Below are 24,134 nucleotides of genomic sequence, written 5' to 3' on the forward strand. Positions count from 1 at the left end.
TAATACATACATGATCTTCCCCCACATACATCCACACTACTCAATGACTGCCCATTCTGTGAGACTCATAATTGCACCAAAACTACTCCGTCGAGGCCGCCCTCCATGGATCCACAGCATCTAGGGAATTCCCCTGAGCTAGGCTTCCATGGATCTCAAAGAAAAGAGATTCTAGAAGGACTGAGCGCCAAGGGGGTCTCCACGGTGATATCGGCGCGGGAGTTTAAATTGGGAGTTGATGCAAAACTCTCAAAAGTCAAAAAAGGAGATCTCCCGGAACGATCCCCCGTGAGTTCATTCGGGGGCTGTGAGCCGGTAGTGTAGAAAAGAAAGTTATTTCTGGCGCAATGCTGATCGCTTCCGCTTTAAATTGCCCGAGGGAGGTCGTTCGGGGGGAATGGGTTGGTTGGTTGAGGTTCCATGGTTGGTTGTTATGCGGGGGAAATTGAAATTGGAGACCATCGCGGGTTGTTTCCCCCCTTGTTCCTATGCTGTCAGGCAAAGCTTTTTTGGGTGAAGAGACGACTCCGATGCAACTGTAACTTTTGAGAGTATGTTCGGGTTCGGATGGTTTATAATCATGTTCTTCTTCTTCCGTTTCCCTTCTTTGCATGATCACTTGTCAGTTCATCCATTCTTTGTTGGTTTCCTGTCGGCCTTCATTCATGATAATAGGCCTGCTTAAAAGAGAGGAATGAAGCTCGCAGTATGACAGTTGGTCACTGTTATTTTGTCGTTTATAAGAATATTCGTTCCCACTATACGGACAATTATTGATATGTAGATATGCATAATATGCGAGGATGGGGTGAAGTCTTGGCTCCCCAAGTTTCTGTGGGGATTTGACTTCATTGTTCCCTGCAGAGGCAGTCGATGATCCGGGCATCCTCCCATCTCCAACCACACACATTTCACCAACTAGCCTGCAAAGCCAGAACTCTGTCCGACGCTGATAGTCAAGCCACAGCTTTGTCATGGTACACTTGCGCGTATTCTCAGCCAGGGTGGCAATTCGCTAAGACAAGAGAGCCACCCCCACTCGTTGACTTTTCGAAATAGCGTTAAGAGCCCGCGACATCAGGTTCCCCCTCCCTTCCGGCCCGTTCCGGTTGGAAGAAGGAGCTGTAGCACCCGTCCGTCGCTCACACAACATGCCAATAACTCGACGCAGTGAGACATCACTTTGGCGCGTATTCTAACTGAAGCCAAGGTACGACGAGGTGAGGGGATTACCTACCTACCTACCTATTTGAATTGTGCGCGGTGCGCCAATTGCTGCAGCAGTCCATGACGTAAGGTTTACTTGTATCAACCCAAGTGGGCGGTGCGTCGGAGCCTTCGGGAAAGGGTCATGATGATATGCGCGCGTACTTTCGCGTGAATGTGTGTGAGAGAGAGAAGCTTTCATGCCTCCCACACTTTTTTGCAATTCAGCATTCCTCAGCCGCGCTGTGTATCCTGGGACGAAGATTGGGACACGCAGCTTAGAAAAGGTTGTTTCATCCCTTTCCATCTTTGCTCTGTCCGACCGAACTGGTTTCCCCGTCCCAATTGGATGTCGTTGCTTGCTGCTCTTCCAAACTTACGACGGCACCACGCAGCGAACTCTTCGTCTCATCTTCGGTCTCAGCTACCTACCTACCTACAATTCCCTCTCTTCTTTTGATACCAATCTCCTTCCAGTGAAGCAATAATTCATCTAAAGGAGAACCGGTAGCAAACACCGCGGCCATGTCAGCCACCTCGGCCGACCCCTTTGGCCAGATCCTCAAGGACCTAGTCCTCATCGCCATCAGCCTCGCCTTCATACCCTTCACCGCGATAATCCTTGTCCTGAGCCATGCGTGGCAGCGCTTCCTGCGTCCCGGCCAGGCCTTCGATCCCGCCGCCGCCACAGACCGCCAACAGCAACAGCGGCGCACCATCCTCGTCACCGGCGTCGGTATGACAAAGGGCCTCACCCTTGCACGACTGTTCCACCAAGCAGGCCACCGCGTCGTGGGCGCCGACTTCTCCCCTTACGCCTGCGGCAGCCGGTCCGTTGCCCTCGACGCCTACCACGTCCTCCAGAAACCCGGCCGAGCCGGAGGCGGTGCCGACCCGTACCTCGACTCGGTGCTGCGAATCGTCGAGCGGGAAAAGGTCGACCTCTGGGTCAGCTGCTCAGGCGTCGGCTCGGCCGTGGAAGACGGCGTCGTCAAGGAGGTCGTCGAGGCCCGCACGCGGTGCCGTGCCGTGCAGCCCGACGTCGCGCGCACCCGGATTCTGCACGAGAAGGATTCCTTCATGGACCACACGCGCGAGACAGGCCTGCGCGTACCAGAGTCATACCTCGTCACGAGCCGCCACGAGATGCTAGCCGCGCTCGAGGAGGCGTCGGGGAGCTTGTCATACGATGACGACGATCCCGCGTCCACCGCCAAAACCAAGAAACCGCGCTTCATCGCCAAGTCGGTGGGCGTCAACGACCGCGGCCGCGGCGACATGACGCTGCTGCCGCTGCCGACGGAGAAGCAGACGTACGACCACGTCTACCGCCTTGAGTGGCTGGGCCTGTCGGACAAGGAACCCTGGCTGCTGCAGGAGTACATCGACGGCGACGAGTTTTGCACGCACGCGCTCGTGGTCCGCGGGCAGGTGAGGGCCTTTGTGGCGTGCCGCTCGGCGGAGCTGCTGATGCACTACGTCGCGCTGCCGGCTGCGTCGGCGCTGTCGAGGGCGATGCTCGAGTTTACGAGGAAGCAGGCAGCGTCGTTTGGGGAGGTGTATACGGGGCACTTGAGTTTCGATTTCATGGTCAGCCATGAGGATGTTGCTGCGGCGGCGGCGGATGGGTGTAAGCCTGAGCAGCTCAAGCTGTATCCGATTGAGTGTAATCCGCGGGCGCATACCGCTGTTGCGTTGTTTGGGGATACGCCGGATCTGGTGGAGCAGTATCTGAGTGTTCTAGATGAGACGGAAAATTCTAGTGGCAGCGGCTCGGAGATTGATGTGGTGACGCCGAGGAGGCCGGCCAAGTACTACTGGATCGGGCATGACCTCTTCACGCTGCTGCTGCTCCCCACGGCGAGGCTGTTGCTCTTCCGGATATCGATTGCGGCGTACTGGCTGTCTGTAAAGACGTTTGTCAAGCACGTCCTATTCTGGAAGGATGGGACGTTTGAGCTGTGGGATCCGGTGCCGGCGTGGTGGCTTTACCACGTTTACTGGCCCATGACATTTTGGGACTGCCTTGTGAATAGGAGGAGCTGGAGCCGGATCAACGTGAGCACTACAAAGATGTTTGAGTGCGATTGAGGAGTTCAGTGTCAGTGTAGATGCCATGTTGATTGACGGTTTTCAATCCAAAGCCACTTTTTAGAGGTCACATATTGATGACTTGATCAATTTCGGGGAGATTTGTGACAGCTTCTGAATGCTTCCAGGACCCAAATGCAAATGGAGCATAAGTCACAGAAAAAGATGAACCGTCAAAGTGGTCAAACTTCTGGTCAAGGTGGATCCGGTGGCTGCTGACTTTAGTGATTCTCACATGGCATGTAATATCAGATACTAGATCTCGGACTCGCCCTTAGTGCCGGGATCAGGGGGCCCGGATGTAAACTCAAGTACGACGCTCATGTCACTTTAGGGCGGAGGGTCTAAAACGCTTTTTCGACATTCTCATGTCAACGGAGCGCCCTTTGAACAAGGAACGAGACCCATTGGGCTGGTTTTCAGTAAAGTCGGAGCGTTCCGAGGCCATTCCGGCCGGTATTCCGAGCGAACAACCCCGCGCTGAGCCGCCCCGCGCGGCTGGTCGACGATTAGTTCGAGTACTCCGTACCCACGACGAACAGCTTTCAATGCTTTTGACCTATGATAGCTCTCTATTCCGAATCCACCTTCCAAGAATCGGGGAATTAGGAAATCGGATAATGATGTGATGGGCGGGCACGGTGGAGTAGAGATACAGATACCCGTCTATGAACAGCCGACCCTAGTCGGTTAGCTGCGCTTGATTGGCTGGGCTGTTACTACCTACGTCCACACACAATTGACTTCATCTCATGTGTGCGTCTCTCATACTGCTTGAAAGGTGGCATGAGACTCGAGATATCTTCCTTATAAGACGGACCAGACTGACCTTCAAGCACGCAGCCAGGCTCCGGATTTAGAGCATTAGATTCAGCGCTTGGATATCAAGCAGCATACCTTCTTCAAGATGGACTCATCCGAATTCCGCACCGCGGCCGCAGAGGCCATAGACGACAGTAAGTCTCTCATCACACTCTCATGAATCTCATCACCATCCTTCTCACCCTCACTCTGTCCTGCCTCACATGACCTCACTTCACGATGCCCTCCATCGCTAACGATATACCCCCATAGTCACAAAATACTACGACACAATCACCTCCCAACCAAAAGTCCTCCCCTCGGTAACCCCAGGCTACCTCCGCCCCCTCCTCCCCGAATCCGCCCCCGAGGACCCGGAATCATGGCAATCCATCCACGCCGACCTCCAATCCCACATCGTCCCCGGCATAACCCACTGGCAATCCCCTTCCTTCCACGCCTTCTTCCCCTGCTCCTCCTCCTACCCGGCCATGCTCGCCGAGCTCTACTCAAACGCCTTCAACGGCGCCCACTTCAACTGGATCTGCTCCCCCGCCGTCACCGAGCTCGAGACAATCGTCCTCGACTGGCTGGCACAGCTCCTCAACCTACCGGCCGCATACCTCTCCACCGCGCCCACCCGCGGCGGCGGCGTCCTCCACGGCACCGCCTCGGAAGCCATCCTCACCGTCATGGTCGCCGCCCGCGATAAATTCCTCCGCGCCCGCACCGCCCACCTGCCCGCCGACTCGGAGGAAAAGGAAGAAGAGACCTGGCGTCTGCGTTCCAAGCTCGTCGCCCTCGGCAGCGAGATGGCGCACTCGTCCACGAAAAAAGCCGCACAGATCCTCGGCGTCCGCTTCGCTACCGTCCCGGCCCCGGCAGAAACAGGCTACGCAATGTCCGGCCCCGCCCTCGCCTCCACCGTCGCCGCCCTCCGCGCAAAGGGTCTCGAGCCGTTCTACCTCACCGCGACCCTCGGCACAACCGACACCTGCGCCGTTGACGATTTCCCGGGCATCAAAGACGCTCTCGCTTCTGACGAACAGGATAGCATCTGGGTCCACGTCGACGCAGCCTACGCCGGCTCAGCCCTCATGCTCCCCCAAAACGCACACCTCACCGCCCCTTTCACGGCCTTCCACTCCTTCAACGTGAACCCGCACAAGTGGATGCTCACAAACTTTGACTGCTCCGCCCTCTGGGTGCGCGACCGCGCCTGGCTCGTCGAGTCGCTGAGCATCAAGCCGGCCTACCTGCGTAACCAATTCTCCGAGGCCGGGCTGGTGACGGACTACCGCGACTGGCAGATCCCGCTCGGCCGGCGATTCCGCAGCCTGAAGCTGTGGTTCGTGCTGCGGGCGTACGGGGCGAGCGGGATCCGGAAGCACTTGGAGAGGGGCATTCGGCTCGGGGAGAGGTTTGCCGAGATGGTGGCGGGGAGGGGGGATTTGTTTGAGATTGTGACGGGGCCTAGGTATGCTCTTGTTGTGTTTACGTGCAAGGCGAAGGGGGCTGGGGGGGACAGAGAGCGGAGCAACAAGGTTACGGAGGCGGTGTTGGAGAGCGTGAATGGGGAGGGGGTGATTTACCTCACGCCGACGACGCTTCATGGGTTGTATGGAATTCGCATGTGTACGGGCAGCAGCCAGGTTATTGAGGAGGAGCATGTGAAGAAGGCGTTTGATATCATTGTGGCGGCTACTGAGAAGGCGCTTGCCGAGGGGCAGTAGGCTTTCTTTTCGTCTTTCTGTAGAAATGCATCGAAAGAATAGACCTGGTAGGATATGAGTCTACATGTTTGAACTCACAGCCATTTGAGTGACCGATGAGGACTGCTGTGTACTGGGGGGAATGTTGTCTTTGTCTGCCAAAGTCTTCGAGCCCAGCGTTCAGTTTTGATCTTGAAAGCCGCATCATCATGACTCTTGTACAGACTCCTTGCGGTGGCCTGATATTCCATGCGCAGAAATAATTCAATCATTCAAGGCGAATCTCGTCATCTTGTAGTTACCTAGTCACTCAATTGACAATGATCCATATACGATAAAAGCAAGTGAACGAAAGGATGGCACCATCCACCGCATTGTCGTCAAATGCAAAGCATCGTTGGAGCTGCAGGTACATATGATCGAAATCAGAACGAGAGATTTGTTCAAAAGATAAATGACGTAAAAACGTCTAAACCATGTAAATGCTTCGCTCTAACATAGGAACTATACCCCTTATTTGGAAGGGGACAGTATAGCTGTAGATGTTTTCGATCTTTCTCCCATATGCCAAACCCATCCCCACCCAATTCCATGCTAATCATAATCATTCTCATAATGTCGTTTAATAACGTAATGTCGGATGTCAGACAAACCGTTCTTCATCCATCCGAACCAGGGGTACGCCGACGACGCTCCCCACGCCTGCGTCGCGTTCTCACCAATTTGAATAATACTCCCTCGACCTCGACACAGGAATACTCCGACTTCGTCTCCTCTCACCATACCTAGGCCGCCTGTCTCCATACCCATAATCCCTCTCAAACTGGTCCATAGCCCTAACATACTCCCTCCCCCCAACACCCCTCACACTAACACTCTCCTCCCTCACCGCCCTCGCCGCCCTCTCTTCAGAGACATCGCTCGGCGGCGGCGCATAGTCCCTCACGGACTTATACTCCCCCTCACGCCAATCAGGATCATAGTAATCCCGATCGCTCCGATCATCCCGAAAACTCCGCCCGTCGTCGCTCCTGTCATCTCTGTCGTCGTCGTATCCACCTCTATACCTGTCCCTGTCGTACCCAGCCTGGCTGCGACTACTCCTCGGCGGGCGGGATCGAGACTGTCTCTCCCTCTGCCTCCGTCTTTCCTCTCGCCTATCTTCCTCTTCGTGCTTTTCTTCCGTGCGCTTGAGGGTCTTGTCGATCCCGAAAGCGACCGTTGCGCCAATGAGACCGAGGGCGATGGCCTGGCCCCAGTCGAAGCCTGCGACTTCCTTTTCGAATTCTTTGCGTTCTTTGCGTTTTTCAGGTTCCGCTTTCCATGGTCTTGGATCGGGAGGGAGGAGCTTGCCCGGCTTCACCATTTTGAATGTGTGTATATGTGTGTAGTGTGTATGCTCTTTTCAGTTTGACTTTGGTGTTCGTTTATAGTTTCCAAATATTGAGATGGGATATGTGTGTGTTGAACGTAATTGAAAGGTAAACAGAGGCTTGTTGTATGTTTCGGTGTAGGCCTCGTCAAAGATTGTTGTTCAACGTTCGTCGTCTAAAACAGCTGCTTGGTTTCTAGTGCTCTTGGTATCCGTCTCGACGGTAAAAGCGTGATAAAGGTTTGGTTTTTGGCGTTCCCTTCAAAAAGCGGCGTCAAAGTGCAAAAAAGTTGCAGCGGTACGTGGGATTATATATCTCCAAAGGATTGCAGATGGCGTTCAGGCCCTTGTCGAGGAGGGGGGTAGGTGCTGGATTGAGACAAAATATGCAGGGGAGACTTCTGACGGCGTTGCACTTTTCAACGGCAATCGGGGATGGATCTGGATCTGGATCGAATTTGTGGCTGGCAAGGGGAAATAGAACTACACAAGTGAATATCTTGGGTATGAAATGACAAGCGCCAGAAACAAAGCTGGGCACCTCTAGAAATTTAATACCCAACACTAACAAACACCCAGCCCCGGCCGCCCCCCCGGCCGCCCCCCCGGCCGCCCCCCTTCACCGCTGGGCCATGAGACAGCCCGGCATTCCCCCGCACCCACTAGCTGAAGCAAGCCAGACATTTCTGTCATCCATGCCTGGTGGCTCGTTCGACTGCCGGGAAGCCTATGTGGGGGAGCTTGCCGTGCTTGCCCATTGGGCTCGAGCTCGAAAGCTTGTCGTCACCGTGCCTGCATGATGTCATGGGTCCGGCCCCGAAATGCTCCCCACTCTCAGGTGCTCTGCTGTGTTGCTACGATTATTTGTGGACTGGCCCAGACAATTCCCACAGCACCACAGAAACCCCCCGCCAAGCCGTTGACGTCAAAAGGTTCTCGATCTGGCCATAGCTCCCGGGCCTCACATTCTCCAAAACGAAAATGGCTCCACCCAAAACGAGGCCCAGCATCACCAGTTGCAGCACAGCTCCCACAGGCCACAGCTCGAGAGCCCAGATGCCTCTCTAAAAAATCCACCATTAGACCATCGTGCCATCGTGCCATCGTGCACTTGTGAGTCGTGAGTCGTGAGTCGTGTCCTCTTATCCGAGCACCCACGGCACCCTCCTCTCCCACACACCCTCGGGGAACAGATCCTGTCTTAGCCACAAGGCCTAGCAGGGTTTGCCCTCCTGGTCTAAAGCCGAACATCATCGACAAGCGGTTGACGCCGTCACCGCCAGGCGCGGGAATGAACAGACATTTGCCTGGAGGCACACTACACAAAGGGAAATATGTTGGTCCGTTGTGGCAGTGCAAAGGTGGTATCATTCGTGCTCCTCGTGTAGGCAAATCATGTCTAAGGTCTGAGAATCTACTAGATGCTGGCTCTCCTTGGTGCCATGGTCCTCCGCATTGCCTTCTTTGCTTCCGTCTCTTCCATAAAGGGCAACGAGCCGTCATCTCTAAGTTTCTGCAAATACTCCTGCCCGTATTTGTATCCCATTTGATAAAGCTCATCAAACTTGCCAAAATCGAGCGTGCCATAATCATCAATCGGAGGCCGCATGTAGAAGCAGCCTGGCATCGTCTTCGCCCGTTCCAGAGCGTCAACGCTAGACACGTAAGCAAGTCTAGCCTGGATTTCGGCCAATGTCGGCGGGTTGGCTGTGCCCGAGAACGGGTTCCACCTATTCCAGAATGCCCACACTCCCGACAGCGAATCACCATACGCCTGCGGAGTATCGTCGTCCAGTGACCCAACATCAACCGAGAAGATGGTGTCCACACCCAACCTCTTCATATGAGAGACAGTCAGATTATCAATGTAGCCACCATCCAAAAGCATGCTGCCCTCATCGCAGAGTGGTGGGAGCAAGCCAGCCAGTGACATCGAAGCTCGGATATATCTCCATGCATAGCCACTCGTGTGGTATTCGATTCGACTCTTGCTGATGTTTGTCGTGTTGCAATAGTACTCAAGCCAAAAGTCTTCAATCTGAGTTTTGCCAAATGTCTTGAAGATGCCCCGGTTGAACTCATGTCCAGTGGTGTAAGAGGCAGTCGGGTATGTGAGATCGAGAGCGAAACGCCACATGCTGGCCATGCGACCCGAAAACTTCTTGGCGAGACCAAAGATGGGGACAACATCGGCATGACGAGCGTAGAGGGCGCCAATGAACGCGCCGATTGAGGTTCCGCCGACAACGTCAATGGGGATGCCAGACTCTTCCATGGCCTGGATGATGCCGATTTGGGTGATGCCTCTTGCGCCGCCACCACCCAGAACGAGTCCAACTGACTTGCCGCATAGGCGTCTCGCTAGACGGTGAAAGTCGCCCTTGTAAGGTGCATCTGGAGAGTAGAAAGGACTGTGCCTAACCTTCCTCGAAGTGTACTTCTGAATCTCCGCCTGGATGATCTGAACCCTCTCCTTCAACGTGCTGGTTCGCTTTGACGGCGGATGCGCAGGCATGATGTTTGCCCCGAGAGCCATCTGGACATGGTAGTGTCCGCCATTGATCCACATACGATTCCTCAGCCAGGCTCGAGTCAATCCCGACTGGGAGTACCTCTCAGAATGGAGCAGAACGAGAAGCTTCCTCGCAGTCGATTTCATTCCCAACATGAAACGCTCGTATTCACCAATCTCCGGAGAGCCTTCCGCAAGACCAACGAGGAGGATGCAATCAGCCTGAGTGATGCATGTCTGAGTCCACGGAGAGTTGACATTGGTATCTGATGCAGAGTTAGCATCGGTTTTGAAACAGCAAAGTGTCATCAACAATCATGAGATAGGTAGTCCAATCAGGAAAAAATTAGAGTATGTTTGGCCATCAACGGCTTTTGCCTCCGCAAACGGTGTTTGTTCATCATAAAAAGGACAGTGTAGGTGAATAGAGTAATAGTGAGAGAGATCTTACCTGCGACGTAGACTACGAGACCATACTTCTCCTCCAGGTCGGCCAAGTATTGGGACAGCTTCAGCTTTCCCATCTTGTTGAAAGCATGCTTGCCGAGGTGGTTGAGAATGGCAGACTGGTTGAGGGAGGTGGCACCGTTTGCAGGGCCAACCTGAGCCAAAGCGTTCATCAACCGATTGCCAAACTCAACCACAGGAACACCAGAAGTCACTGGCAAGATCGCAACGGTCCTCAAGTTGAGCGACGAAGAGCCTTTGGTGATTGTGTTGGTGTTGCCAGCCTCCTTGGAGAGAAGCTGTGAGGGGTCATCGACCAGGTTCCTCATCCGCGACGCAATGATCTTGGAAATCTTGATCGTGATGTTCGGGTGTTCCTGGGCAAGACTGTTGAAGAGTGTGCGTGGGAACTTGACCAACTCAGTCTGGCGGATGGCATGGAGTGTGCCTGGTCTCACAGACTCCGTCAAGACTTCGAGTTCACCCACACTCTCGCCCTGGCCGAACTCAGCCCGCACGCTAACACCGCCATCCTTCCTGTCCTGTACGAGACGAAGTCGACCGTTGAGGACAATGTGAATAGCTTCGCTCTCTTCACCCTCATGGAAAAGCACTTGGCCAGCGTCAACTTGCTCCCAGTCAAGGGCAAAGTCAATGTGCATGATGAGACGTGGGAGCAAGCTCGTCAGTCGCTTGGCCATGGTAAGAAGTACAATGGGATACCGGTCGACGATTCTCTCGAGAGCAGACCGAGGCAAGAAGCCAACATAGACGTCCGTCTTGGCCACGACATCGATGAACGATCGATATGACGACACCGTGCCCACGTACCCGGCAAGACCACCTGGCTTGATGAGTGACACACTGCGACGATAGGGCTGCTTCTTCTTTGCATCGAGGTGATCAGGCGGATGTGCTGGAGACCCATCCATACCCATGTGATCAGTATGCAGCGTCGTCCTACTTGAGGACTGCAAAATGTCCGCCGATGTGTCCTCCTTCGAAGTGCAGATGTCGAGGAAGCCGTCAACGACGTAGTAGAGGCCTGGATTGCGCTCGCCTTGCTCGACCAAAACGGAACCCTTGGGGAAGAACACAATCTCCACGTCATCCTTCATATCGCTTGCGAGGATGTGAGCATTCGGCGGCGTGTTCAATGTGAAGCCTCCAGAGGTCATAGACTCCGTGTCGCCATCACCAGAAGCATCGAAAGGGCCCATGAGACCGAAAGCGTTGTTGCCTAGGCCAGGTCTCGATCGCCTCTGGTCGTAGGAGAAGAGCCGTGGGGATCCTTCTACGGACTCGGCCTCGCGGGAGACACTTCCATTGCTGCTCAGACCGATCGCCTTGAACATACATTCGAGGATTGACTGACGGAAAAGGTTGTCCTCATCCAGCGATTCTCGGCCGTCAATCGAGGCTCGGGACTGCCTCTCGGTCGTGAACGGATTGAAGGCTCGCTGGGCAAGCGGGCTAGTCCCCTCATGACGGAGAGCGTCAGCGACTTGATCCAGATGAACGCTGGCTGAACCTGATGGCCGGTGGCCGACATGCCGGGCAGACTGGATGTTGGCCAGGAGATCACCGGGACTTGTCTGAGTGGAGGCCCTCTCCCTCGGCGGTCCGATCGTTGTAGCAACCTGGGAAAACGATCTCTCCTTGGTAGTCATGGAGTGCATCATGGCATCCTTGCGGAGGGTTGTGGTTGACTTGCGCCGACGATGCGCATTAGCATTGTGAAGCGCAATGCCTTTGCTCTCTGATTCGCCGCCAACTCTCTCTCGCTCCCGATCGAACTTCTCCTTCAAACGCTGCAAGGCATCGCCTCTGAGCATATTGGGCAATTGACACGAGGTGAAGGAAAGCATGTTCTTCTCCGTCTGCAAGACTTCGCCAGTGAGCCCCAGGTAGTTGTAAGCCGTCGCCAACGTTACTCTCTGAAAACGAGAGAGAATGACTTGGACGATGTGGGAAGTGGCCTTGGGATAGACCTTGGTGAGCCGGCGGAAAGCACTCGCTGGGATAATAGCAATAGTCGTGTCTACCGTTGCCCGTGCAATAATGTCCGGGTGAGCTGAGCCAGAAGTTGCTCGACTCTGAAGCTGAGGACGCTTTGGCTGCCGAGCACTCCCAGGAACACTTCCACTGCTGTCAAGCGAGATGGGCGGGATCCTTGCGCTGCCGGGCAAATTGGGTGTGGCCGCCCGTTTGGGAGGTTCCTCGATCCTGACTCCAGTCCTTTCCTCCGGGATCTCCGGGAACTCGGGTGTTGCTGGGAAAGGACTGGCGGGGTCTGACGGCATGCGGCGGAAGCCTGCGGTGCGTGGGAATGGTGAGGTTCTCAACCCAGCACTGCCTGAAGTGGGCTCCGGGGTGTCGTCATCTGTAGACCGAAGCTTGACGTCTTCCGTGAACAATGACATGATGGAGAATAGGGACGACATGGGAGCTCCATTCCGAACCTCCGTAAGCAGTTGGTATCTCTGCTGCGGGGCTGACGACATGTCGTCGTCTTCTCCAGGATAGGCAGAATCTCCCCCGAAGCTGTCGCAAGGGTCTGGATCCATGGCTCTAGCATTTCGGCCAGATTTGACAAAGATTTCCACTAGCCCGTCGACGACAATGCAGAATCCCTTCTCCTCTTCCAGGTTGAAGGTCTCGCCAGCGATGAGCTTGCGAGTCTGCATGCTCCGGGTCAACTCGTGGAAGACCTGCCGCTCGAGGTAGCCAAAGATTCTGATGGCACTGAGGAACTCGTCCAGGTAGCTCGAAAGGCCTGATTTCTTGCCCTCATCGTGGGATTCGGGGAACAAATCGACGTCAGGCTCTTTTCTCTGCGGCTCCGGGGGAAGTCGAGAGTACATATTGAGGATGCGATAGCGCACCACCCAACTGACAGCGGATATGATGGCAACCATGATTACCATGCTGCGCGTCAAGTCAGCAGAAGCTTAAAGGCAGGCTGGTGGAATGATGGAGCGCATACAGAGTAGTAGCGTTCATCGTCACAGTCCAGCTTGTCGAGAACAAGGTGAACAGGACAGTAGGAATTGTAATGGTAACGATTCGAATCGCCCAGTACAGGATCGAGGAGATCAAGGACAGGATGGCGAGGATCAACCGGCCGAACAGCCCCAACCAGCTAGACGATCCCTGAGCTGCGACGACCTCTTGCGCACGCGTAAACGCGGAGGGCAGGGCCTCTGGGGAAGCTTTCATTGTGGCCAACAAGCTTTCTGACACCGCGTGGGCGGCATTCGAAATGTCGGACGACGACGACATGGCTGCGGTGTATTGTGTTGAGACGGGCGTTGCAGCATAATGCAGCAAGCAGGTAAAAAGACAGATTACATGGTGCAGTGCGACCCTGAGGCTAGCAGGGTGCGGGCAAGGGAGGGCCTCTGGTTTTAAGCCGTTGTTTGGTGGCTGAGACGCAGGACCGAGGTGGAAGGTGGTTGGAGAGAGAGAGAGAGAGAGAGAGAGAGAAAAGGGAAAAAGTAGAGAAGGGAGGAAAGAAAAGAGCTTTTGCGCTGTGGGGGAGCTTGAAGAAGCTTGCAAGATAGACCTAGGAACATGGGCACGGGCGGTCAGCCAGTTTGTGCCGCCCCACCCCGCCAAAAAAAGTCCCAGGGCGGAACGTGCGGCATGTGACGCCAGCCCGCCTCCCAACGCCCATGGCCTTCCTTAATGTGGTGTTGGTAATGCTACATGGAGGGGCACGACTAGGTAGGTAGTCTGCACTGTAAATCGTACGTACACCGGGGAACTTTCACCTTTGAAGATCCATTCACGATTTCCAACGACCAACTATCGACACCAAGTTACACACCTTTCCCAGTAACACGACACATGCTCTGAAAGTGTCACCCAACAGCAGACGCGATGCCATTTGCGCAGCTCATCCTCGGCGCTCCGGGCTCTGGAAAGAGCACCTACTGCGATGGCAGTGAGCCACTCTTGCCAACACACAACTTTACGAACCGCGATGCTAACACCATGCGCCTAGTGCACCAGTTCATGGGCGCCATCGGTCGTGCATGCTCTGTAGTCAACCTCGATCCCGCAAACGATCACACAAACTACCCGAAAGCTCTGGACATTCGCGACCTCGTCAAGCTAGAAGATATTATGGCCAGTGACAAACTGGGCCCCAATGGCGGCATTCTGTATGCCCTGGAGGAGCTCGAGCACAACATGGAATGGCTAGAGGAAGGCTTGAAAGAGTTCAGCGAAGACTATATTCTCTTTGACTGCCCGGGGCAGGTCGAGCTATACACACACCACAACTCTCTGCGCAACATCTTCTTCAGGCTGCAGAAGATTGGCTTTAGAGTGAGCTGCCCACGGTGCTTCCCCCTGCCGGACCGACCTCGCTGACCTTTTCCCAGCTCGTCGTCGTACATCTCTCCGACTCATTTTGCTTGACCCAACCCTCGCTTTATATCTCCAACCTGCTCCTGGCTCTTCGCGCCATGCTTCAAATGGACATGCCACACATCAATGTTCTGACCAAGATCGATAAAGTCGCCTCCTATGACAACCTCCCATTCAACCTCGAATACTACACCGACGTCGATGACCTCTCGTATCTGATCCCATATCTGGAAGAAGAATCGCCAGCAATGCGCAACGAAAAGTTCAGCAGGCTAAACGAAGCCGTGTCGAACATGATCGAGAGTTACAGCCTAGTCCGGTTCGAGGTACTAGCAGTCGAGGACAAGAAGAGCATGATGCATCTCCTCCGGGTGATCGACCGAGCGGGAGGATACGCCTTTGGCAGCGCAGAAGGCGCAAACGATTCCGTCTGGCAGGTGGCAATGCGCAACGAGTCGGCCATGATGGAGGTACAGGATATTCAGGAGCGCTGGGTCGATCGCAAGGCGGAATACGACGAGCTGGAGCGAAAGGAATGGGAAGAGCAGGCCAAGATGCGAGAGGACGATCCCAACGCCGGGCAAGCGGGGCAAGCGCCCCCGCCGCCCCCGGACGCCGACTACGATCCAGACTTTGGCGACATGACGATACCCGCAGATAGTGGCATAAAAGTAGTGCGCAAGAACAAATGATACCCTTCAGCCGTCTTCTTCAACCATGTCATCCTCGTCAGAGACGTCCGACGCGTCGAACATGACCGCGTCCTCGGCCTCGGCCCTAGACTCTGAGAAAAGAGGCAACGCGCCGCCAGCAGCAGCGGCGGAAGAATCTTTGGCGGCGAGCACGAGCTGTCTGGCTTGTCGAATGGCTTCTTCCTCGGCCTTTCGAATGGTTCCGCTGACTCTGACAACCTTGAAGGTGCAGGGCTTGCCCTCTCCGCTCTTAAGAGGCACGCGATTCATAAACGTGAGAGCAGCCCAGACCAGACGGTAGTGCTCTCTCTTCACTTTCAAGATGAAAGTCGACGTTGCCTGAGAGAGATACTTGACTATGTGAATGTTAGATGCTGCTCAACACAAAGAGGCGTATTCTGCTTCATGAACTCACCAATAAGATTTCCATCTATAGCACCAGAACCGTAATCACCGAAAAGAGTCGCAACCTCTGCTCGTATCGCCTTGAGAAGAGACTGAGGAGTGAGACTTCCCGTCGTTGGTTGATGCATCACCACAAAATCTGGGACACCGAGTTTTTGTTTTGAATCTTCTGGTGGGTATAGAATATTGACGAGAATATATCTCTCTTTGATTCGGACCATCTTAGCGCGCTCAGAATCGTGTTGTCCAGGAGGGTAATCGGCCTTGAAAGTTGAGTCTTGTAAAAGTTCAAGCTGCAGGTACGTATCCTGCAAGTGTGATCCGTCAGAACGGGTCCATGTGGGTTGCGAATGCCACTTGCTGACTAAGGCGGGGGAGCTTCACCTCCGATAGCTCCCTCCTACCACAGGCTCCCGACGTCACCAAGCATGCTAGGTAACCCGCTGGAGTGACATATACCTAGTTTATGTGAGGTGATGTGCCTGATGAACTCCGATTTGTCCTGAAGAAAACTGTGTCTTGGAAACCATTTCCCATCAGCGTTTCCGGCATATCCTATAAGCAGCCTCCACAATGACTGACACCCCGCTCAAGGTGGCTATCTTGATCGTGTCGACGACGGCATCAAAGGACCCTTCGACAGATAAGTCGGAGCTTATCCTGCGAGACGTGATCGAAAACGAGGGTGGTGGGAAATGGCAGGTCACCGAGACTAAGATTGTGCAAGACCATGTCCCCCAAATCCAACGGCAAATCATGCTCTGGGCAGACTTGGGTCCCGTGGAGGGAGTCAACTTGATCCTGACGACTGGTGGAACTGGATTCGCTGTGTCAGATAACACGCCCGAGGTACGATGAACAAGGTATTCCTGCAGTCGGTTGATATTGATCATCAAGTACAGGCTGTCGCAACCCTTCTCCATAGGACCGCCCCCGGCCTGGTTCACGGAATGCTCGCTGCGTCGCTGGCTGTGACTCCATGTAAGTGAGTCTTATACTCATGAGATAACACCAAACTGACAGCAATAGTTGCAATGATGTCAAGACCGGTGGCAGGTACACGCAACAGCACCGTCATCGTCACTCTCCCTGGCTCGCCCAAGGGCGCCAAGGAGAACTTACAAGCCATCCTGAAGACGCTCCCGCACGCATGTGTACAGGCCGCCGGCGCTGACTCCAGGATCCTACACTCGGGAGGAGTGAAGAAGCTTGAGTCCGAGGCGGGGATCCAAGGCGCCTCTGCAGGAGCAGCCACCCCAAAAGGACAGGCACATTCTCACGATCACCACAGCCATGATCACGGTCACGGTCACGGCGGCCACAACCACGGACACCCACATACCCACGGCCATGGCCACGGGGGCCTCGTTAGACACACCAAGCCTGAAGAAAACCCCCTCTCCAACGATCCGAGTCTCGGCCCGAGTCGCAGATACAGAGAGTCGCCGTACCCGATGCTGGAAGTCGACGATGCCCTACGCCTAATCAAAGACTTCACCCCAGACGCCGAGATCGTGACGTCCAAAGTCGACGTCAAGATCATCAACTCGGTCCTCGCGGAAGACGTCACGGCCAGAGAAAGCGTCCCGGCCTTTAGGGCATCCATCGTGGACGGGTACGCGGTGGTGGTACCCGAGGACGGCAACATGAAGGGCGTCTTCCCCGTCACCGCAGTATCCCACGCCGCTCCCGGCGAGGCCAAAACTCTCAAGGAAGGCGAAATCGCCAGAATCACAACAGGAGCTCCCTTACCCCCGGGAGCCACCTCAGTCATCATGGTCGAAGACACCATCCTAAAATCCAAAACCAAGGACGAAAAGGAAGAAAAAGAAGTCGAGATCCTCGCCGAAGGCGTCAAACCCGGCGAGAACATCCGCGAAGTCGGCAGCGACATCCGGGAAAACGACACAATCCTCAAAAAGGGCGAACAAATCTCCGGCGTCGGCGGCGAAATCGGCCTCCTCGCCGCCGTCGGCGTAGCACAAGTCCAACCCTACAAGCGGCCCGTCGTCGGCATCCTCTCCACGGGCGACGAGATCATCGAGCCCGACCGGCCCGGCGGCCTCCGCCTAGGCGAGGTCCGCGACACGAACCGCATCACGCTCATGTCCGCCGCCCGGCAGTGGGGGTTCGAGGTCGTCGACCTCGGCATCGCGCGCGACAAGGAAAAGGCCCTCGAGGAGAATTTGCGCGAAGGGCTACGCCGCAGCGACCTGCTCATCACCACGGGCGGTGTCTCCATGGGCGAGCTGGACCTGCTCAAGCCGACCATTGAGCGGGCCCTCGGCGGCACGATCCATTTCGGCCGCGTGGCGATGAAGCCTGGCAAGCCGACTACTTTTGCCACGGTGCCGGTCAAGACGACGCTCGGGAAGCGGGTGACCAAGACCATCTTCTCGTTGCCGGGAAACCCAGCGTCGGCTCTGGTGACTTTTCACCTCTTTGTTCTGCCGGCGCTGCACAAGTTGTCTGGCATCGAGCCCACGGGCCTACCCAAGGTTCCCGTGACGCTGGGCCACGACTTTTCTCTTGACAAGGCTCGGCCAGAATACCACCGCGCCATAGTCACTGTCGGAAAGGACGGGTCTCTGGCTGCTAACAGTACCGGTGGTCAGCGAAGTTCAAAGGTTGGCAGCTTGAAGTCTGCGAATGCACTCCTCGCTCTCCCTGCCGGCAAGGAGCCGTTGAAGAAGGGGGCCAAGGTAGAGGCTCTGATGATGGGAGACATCCGTGTGGAGTATTGAATCGTTTAGCATATCATACCAACAGTAAGAATGCATGTGTGTTGGCATGATATCTTTGGCTCTTCAGCAAATTACTTTGCCGTGCTCCCCTAGGCTCGAAAGGAGCTTAACGGAGAACCCATTTTGTCTTCTCCTCATTGCAGATACAAGAGCTGCGTTTGAAAGACTAGGGTCGAGATCTTGCCCTAGGAGATTTAGAGGTCAAGTGTATGTGACGCGCAGAAATCATCTCGATGAGGAGCTATAATACTTGGATAGTGTACAATACAAAATGTCCTCGCCCTGCCTGTATGCCATTAACGCCCGCCCAAGTAAACCTTGGTGTAATGCAGTGCTTCACTGTACATCGTGTCCGAGGTTGACAGTTGCTATGCCGTCGGTCATAAACCTCCTCTTTTGAATCTTTCAAATTGTGTAGACAGCTTCTTATTGCTTTATGCCTTGCCGAAAGCGTTGGCCTTGCCAGAGACAAGAAGTCCAACAATCAGACCGAAAAGACCGAGGACAGAGCTGAAAATCTCGACGACGAGAATCTTGACGAAGCTATGCACCCAGTGATTAGCACATGTAGACGATCGCTTATCGCACTTGGACCAAACATACAGTGTAGGGTCGGCGGCATCGGCCAACGCGGCTCCACTACCGTTGATGCCGACAGCGACACCGCAGATGAGGTTGCACATTCCGACGGTGATACCGGCCCAAAAGAGGGCGAAACCAGTGTAGTAGCTGTTGCCGTCGTGCAGGACCTCACCCTGGACGTTCTCGAGCTGGGCGGAGAAGACGATGGCCATGATGACGCCGTAGATGGCGACGACTTCGCAGAAAATGATGGAGATCAAGTTCTTGGTGCGCACGCGCGGGGCCTTGACGCCCGCGCCGAGGATGGAGGAGCCGGTGATGAAGATACCCCTAGATTTGGTATGCCCGTTAGATTTATACATGGTCCTGCGCCGCGCGCGCTGCAGCGATTGCTGGGGAGCTTTGATCTATACCATGCCGCGCCTACAACGGAGAGACCGATGCAAAGGGCAATGCCCGTATCCGCCCATGCGTAGGGTGAGATAGATTCGAGGAACTCGCCGACGTTAAAGGCCTCGCCCGATCCCGTGAAGAGCATGTCTGTTTAAAAGGTGTTAGCTGGTCTGTCGTCGCTGAACCGTCGTTGCCATCGCGGGAATGGGGTTTCGTACAAGCTCCCACAACGAGAAGGGTGCTCCCAATGCCTCCCAGGCCATATGTGAGACTCATCGTGCTCGATTCGGTGCGTTTCGTTGCCTGTGTCGTGGATTGTGGTTGACGGCGGAGGTCTTTGGGGGGCGTTGCAGCTACGTCGAGCTCTCTAGTCCAGGCGAGCGAGGTGAGGTATCTGAGGTAAGGCCAAGGGATCCAGAATCGGGGAGGTCACATGATGTGGCTTGGTGGACTCTTAGGTAATGAATAGCAGACGGCAAGAAGGTCTGAGAGACAACCGGCGTGGCAGGCACCAGGGTGTCATCAGCCACCTCGCGGCAAGAGTACGCCGGCCCCACTTTCGATAGATGAATAAGCAGAATCCAAGGATATCCTCAAACAAGGCCACTATAAATACAACCTTGCCTCTTTCACACTCACAACCGCCTCAAACGACACCCGCCCGTAGGAGATCAGAACAAATCTCCAAGATGGCCGCCGCACCTCAATCGTTCTACGAGCTTTACCGCCGTAGCAGGTACTGCGCCATCCATAATAATTACTACACACATGTGCTACAGATGACTAACTCATTTGCTTAACGCAGCATCGGCCTTGCGCTGACAGATATGCTGGACGATCTGATCAGCGAGGAGCGCATCCACCCTCAGCTGGCGATGAAGATCTTGGCCAACTTCGATCAGGCTATAACAGAGGCCCTGCAGAAGAGCGTCAAGGCTCGTTTGACTTTCAAGGTAAGTGCTGCTTATTGATTATCCCCCTCTTCTGCGCCGAGGCTCGATGCCCTTCGACAGCCTCTGGCGCATAGCCCGCCACACTTATTCACTTGGGGGGCGAAGTGTCGTTGGAATGCGCAGAAGATGCGCCGCCCATTGGCACGAAGATGTTGAAGCAGGGCTAATGGTACGCGCATGACAGGGAAGCCTGAGCACCTACCGATTTTGCGACGAAGTTTGGACGTTTCTTATCAAGAATGTTCAGTTCAAGCTGGATAATGGTGGGCAGATTGTGACCGCAGACAAGGTCAAAATCGTCAGTTGCAACGCCAAGAAGCCCGGCGAAGGCCCTTGAAGGGTGTGCGCCAACGACGATAAGAGAGAATCAGAGGCGGCCTCGACCACCTTACTCGGATATACGAACGAGACGCATTTGCGGACAAGGGCGATGGGAACGACAACGAGCGCCCCCAGCGGCTGCATATTACAGGCGTTCAGGTTCATGCTCTTACGATGGCACGGTTTAAGGATACGGGAGTTCGTCCATTCAAGATTGCCATTTTGATACCACCAGAGGTTTATACAGCATCGTTCATAGGTTTGCGTCAGCGCATCAATAGACTGGCTGTCTGCATTGGAAGTGTGTTGCGACTTGTGATCTTGGTATTGACTCGCTGCAGTTCAGGTCCAAGCCTGGGATGTGTCACAGTTGGGTTGTAGAATTTGGCTCTATGCATCGATTTGGTTGTTATAATTGTACTATTCTGGGTATTATGTTGGGTAGACAAATACCGCTTGCCCACCATACGTCATCTTATTCACTTTGTCCCCACTACACCAGTGACGATGTCAGATACCTTCCAATTAACATCAGCAGAAAGAGTCATGCACCGTCGTGATTTGGAAAGAGGTATCAAGGAGTGTCGACTTTTGAGCTTCAAAGTTGAAGCAACAGCCCCAGCCACTTTGCAGAGGGGGAAGAGGCCGATGCCGGGTACCTGTTGAGCCAGCCGGGGCCCCATCTTCCGGAAACGGGGATCTCACCTGAAGTGGTTCCGCGTCGGGTTTCCTCCCTAGCAATTGGCAACTGGCAACAATAGACCTGGCTTCTTTTCTCCTTCAGCCTCAACGGCCTGTGACATCCAACGACTTTAATGCTAATCCAATTCCTTTGTTCATCATTCATTCAGCCCAATTCAAGTACAAGTAGTACAGAGATCCTGTCAGACCCGCATTCATACAGCTAAACAATCCTTCCGAGGCTCTGAAAGACTAGGACGCGTGCCCCTGGACTTGCACGCGCTGGGATGTTCCCCTTACACTAGTCGTGCGGCTTCTCGAGGACTCTGTCAAAAAAATCCCATCCGCACCATTGAGACACACACGCCAGCAGTCGCCGTCAGACTTTCCCAAGCCGCCCTCACGCGAACCCGTTCCTCTTTCCTCTGCGCGCACATACTCTCTTTCGCACGTGGGTGCATCTGCAGAAGTGCCGCAACACCGAAACCGCAGCAGCAGCGAGCGCACCGAACTGCCTTACCTCATCCCCCATCGCCAAGCCCACCACCAAGGCCGTCATCCATCTCATCCAAGCAAGCAGTAGCAGGGATCACTCACACCAACACCCAATCTCCCTCCTTCCTCTTCCTCTCCACATCATGCTCCGCCAGCGACAACCCGCCGCAGCATCCGCCCCTGAACGCCGCACTCAAAAGGATCAGATACCCACCATGGCGGCCGCGACGACGACGACCCTGGACAATGAGCGCAGTCCGTTGCTCCCACGCCACGAGGACGACGCACACAGCGAACCGCCGACCGAGGCAGAAAACGACGACGAGCAAACGACTGAGAGCATGGCTTGGGCACGACGGAATCAGTGGATTGTTCTCGCCGTTGCGAGCGGCGCCTGCGCTGCTTTCAACGGCGTGTTTGCAAAGTTGTGAGTTGGTCTTCTCATTTCGGCTCAGTCGGGTGGGTTGTCGAGTGTGATGCCAAGAGGGTTTACCATGTTGAGTCGACATCACCATTTGACAGCCAATTTCACTATTTTACGTTACCAGAGCAGATAATCTCATACCTGATAGCTTTGTGAATTAAATGCGCTCATTCCGAGTGTCCAGGGCACACTTTCGGGCTATCGTCTGTTGAATGCTTTACTTACAACTATACAGGACCACAACTGAGCTTACAACGACAATATCCCAAGCAATCTCCAACTTTCTTCATCTCCAAGACATTGAAGGCGCTTTTGAGGTTGTCATGCGAGCAGTGAGTAAATTTGGACAATCGCTATCATCAAACTTGCTAATCATGTCACAGGTCTTTTTCGGTCTCAACCTGGTCTTCAACGGCATCGTGAGTTATCCAGCCTATTCTACTCACCGCAAGTGCATTGAACTTACACCCTCCTCCAGATGTGGACTCTCTTCACAAAGGCACTCGCCAAGGGCCAGTCAACCACGCAGGTGTCCATCATGAACACGTCTGCCAACTTTGTCATCACCGCCATCCTCGGCTTCGCCATCTTCTCCGAGTCGCTGCCGCCGCTCTGGTGGGTCGGCGCCGCCATGCTCGTCGCCGGCAACGTCATCATCGGCCGCAAAGACGAGGAGGCGGACAAGTCTGGCGACTACGCGCCGGTGCCGCAGCAGCCGGGTCTCGCTCCCGTCCCGCTGGACGGCGGCGACGAGGACAAGGATTCCGAGGACGAGGATATCGTCGATTTGGGAGACTTGAACTCTGCGGAACACCGCGCTTGAGTTTGAAGTCTGAGACGATTGCATATAGGAGGCCGTGTACATGTTTGCTTATACATCATGCATGTTGGATAGGTAGACAATACCCAAGCTGATAAAGAAGAAGTTTAGATGAACTTGAAATACCTGGGTCTGCTCACATACCTGTCAACTCACTGGCCACGCACACTTGGTATATGTAAACATTCTGATCCTTCTTACATACCACTCGCCACATTTCAACCCCTCACGGTGCATAATTGTTTTCTATTAACGATCCTCTATCAAGTTAAGCTCATTAGGGAACCAAGAAAAATGAAAAAGGAGGTGACTCGAATCGGCATAAACATTGCTACAGCGAGACGCCAGGCATCTGTAGACTTTGAATGGCAGGTTCGCGTCAGTCAAGGAGCAGCCGCACTCATGACCATCCGGCCAAAGTGCACTTACTCGCTCACTCTCACAGACTCTGTGACTTGATGGGCTATGAAGGGAACGAGGGCATGATTTACAGGTGGCTTGAGCCACAAAGGTTCCGGCCGTGAGGGTGTCTCCCGAGTGAGGAAGGCCACGTCCCTTACAGGCGTCCCAGGCACTTCAGGTTCAAGACTAAAAACAGGAGAGAGAAAAGCCGACTCGAACTCGCGAGCTGGCCCAGGTAAACCACCACTAAATATTGCAGTAAAGTAATCGTATGACATCGAAAATAGCCAGAACCATTCGATATGATAAAAAGCGTCACAAAGAGAATAGAGAAGAGAAAAAAACAAGCTATCCATGGCATTATGTAGGACCGTGAGGCCAACATACGTTCCAAACCTTCAAGGCTGGAATTGTACCGCTCGGCCATCGACTACAACGGACGCTGCTTGTTGACCGCCGACACATCCCTATTTCTTATAAGGGTTTTGCATGGTGAGGTTTTTTTTTGGGGGGGGGGGGGGTTAATCGCGGAATACAGTCTGGATGGTGGATAAACGGGCTGTCTTACATTGCACAATACATTAGCATCCTTCATGAGCTCGCACTATCTCCCAACTCACCAATTATCTACCTTTATAGGAGGATAGAAGGATTTGTCAAGTAGATCTCCTTCCCTCCCATCACAGAGCGAATTGAGGGCAGCTGGC

The 24,134-nt window shown here is 54.4% G+C and overlaps 10 protein-coding genes across 10 annotated transcripts; 6 read left to right on the top strand and 4 right to left on the bottom strand.

The window, feature by feature from the left end:
* Positions 1-1,731: 1,731 nt before the first annotated feature.
* On the top strand, positions 1,732-3,297 carry BDP55DRAFT_689960 (uncharacterized protein; the record flags this gene model as incomplete). The annotated part of the gene is made up of 1 exon (XM_060576801.1): positions 1,732-3,297. One exon carries the CDS (start codon positions 1,732-1,734, stop codon positions 3,295-3,297), a length of 1,566 nt encoding a protein of 521 aa, XP_060435724.1.
* A 907-nt stretch (positions 3,298-4,204) lies between these two features.
* Positions 4,205-5,831, top strand: BDP55DRAFT_689961 (pyridoxal phosphate-dependent transferase; the record flags this gene model as incomplete). The annotated part of the gene is made up of 2 exons (XM_060576802.1): positions 4,205-4,253; positions 4,372-5,831. 2 exons carry the CDS (start codon positions 4,205-4,207, stop codon positions 5,829-5,831), a joined length of 1,509 nt encoding a protein of 502 aa, XP_060435725.1.
* Positions 5,832-6,248: 417 nt separating this feature from the next.
* Positions 6,249-7,316, bottom strand: BDP55DRAFT_213003 (uncharacterized protein). The gene has a single exon (XM_060566009.1). It carries the CDS (start codon positions 7,174-7,176, stop codon positions 6,526-6,528), a length of 651 nt encoding a protein of 216 aa, XP_060435726.1. The 5' UTR covers positions 7,177-7,316; the 3' UTR covers positions 6,249-6,525.
* A 1,283-nt stretch (positions 7,317-8,599) lies between these two features.
* Positions 8,600-13,423, bottom strand: BDP55DRAFT_541233 (patatin-like phospholipase; the record flags this gene model as incomplete). The annotated part of the gene is made up of 3 exons (XM_060568197.1): positions 8,600-9,960; positions 10,146-13,069; positions 13,128-13,423. 3 exons carry the CDS (start codon positions 13,421-13,423, stop codon positions 8,600-8,602), a joined length of 4,581 nt encoding a protein of 1,526 aa, XP_060435727.1.
* A 600-nt stretch (positions 13,424-14,023) lies between these two features.
* Positions 14,024-15,207, top strand: BDP55DRAFT_689963 (uncharacterized protein; the record flags this gene model as incomplete). The annotated part of the gene is made up of 3 exons (XM_060576803.1): positions 14,024-14,087; positions 14,148-14,473; positions 14,530-15,207. The coding sequence occupies 3 exons, from the start codon at positions 14,024-14,026 to the stop codon at positions 15,205-15,207; spliced, it is 1,068 nt and encodes a 355-aa protein (XP_060435728.1).
* A 6-nt stretch (positions 15,208-15,213) lies between these two features.
* On the bottom strand, positions 15,214-15,833 carry BDP55DRAFT_541212 (Rpp14 family protein; the record flags this gene model as incomplete). The annotated part of the gene is made up of 2 exons (XM_060568196.1): positions 15,214-15,563; positions 15,623-15,833. The coding sequence occupies 2 exons, from the start codon at positions 15,831-15,833 to the stop codon at positions 15,214-15,216; spliced, it is 561 nt and encodes a 186-aa protein (XP_060435729.1).
* Positions 15,834-16,037: 204 nt separating this feature from the next.
* On the top strand, positions 16,038-18,584 carry BDP55DRAFT_645518 (molybdenum cofactor synthesis domain-containing protein). Its single transcript, XM_060573640.1, has 3 exons — positions 16,038-16,461; positions 16,515-16,593; positions 16,642-18,584. The coding sequence occupies exons 1-3, from the start codon at positions 16,186-16,188 to the stop codon at positions 18,354-18,356; spliced, it is 2,070 nt and encodes a 689-aa protein (XP_060435730.1). The 5' UTR covers positions 16,038-16,185; the 3' UTR covers positions 18,357-18,584.
* Positions 18,585-19,757, bottom strand: BDP55DRAFT_645520 (ATP synthase subunit C). The gene is made up of 4 exons (XM_060573641.1): positions 19,550-19,757; positions 19,352-19,478; positions 18,960-19,268; positions 18,585-18,899 (listed from the first exon to the last, which is right to left on the bottom strand). Exons 1-4 carry the CDS (start codon positions 19,605-19,607, stop codon positions 18,791-18,793), a joined length of 603 nt encoding a protein of 200 aa, XP_060435731.1. The 5' UTR covers positions 19,608-19,757; the 3' UTR covers positions 18,585-18,790.
* Positions 19,758-19,953: 196 nt separating this feature from the next.
* On the top strand, positions 19,954-21,068 carry BDP55DRAFT_645525 (transcription initiation factor IIA). The gene is made up of 3 exons (XM_060573642.1): positions 19,954-20,067; positions 20,137-20,284; positions 20,469-21,068. Exons 1-3 carry the CDS (start codon positions 20,021-20,023, stop codon positions 20,619-20,621), a joined length of 348 nt encoding a protein of 115 aa, XP_060435732.1. The 5' UTR covers positions 19,954-20,020; the 3' UTR covers positions 20,622-21,068.
* A 620-nt stretch (positions 21,069-21,688) lies between these two features.
* Positions 21,689-23,245, top strand: BDP55DRAFT_213118 (uncharacterized protein). Its single transcript, XM_060566010.1, has 3 exons — positions 21,689-22,208; positions 22,441-22,624; positions 22,684-23,245. The coding sequence occupies exons 1-3, from the start codon at positions 21,925-21,927 to the stop codon at positions 23,026-23,028; spliced, it is 813 nt and encodes a 270-aa protein (XP_060435733.1). The 5' UTR covers positions 21,689-21,924; the 3' UTR covers positions 23,029-23,245.
* The last annotated feature ends 889 nt before the right edge of the window (positions 23,246-24,134 follow it).

This window comes from Colletotrichum godetiae (genome assembly GCF_030913485.1).
Source record: "Colletotrichum godetiae strain CBS 193.32 chromosome Unknown BDP55scaffold_3, whole genome shotgun sequence".
Taxonomy (NCBI): Eukaryota; Fungi; Ascomycota; class Sordariomycetes; order Glomerellales; family Glomerellaceae; genus Colletotrichum; species Colletotrichum godetiae.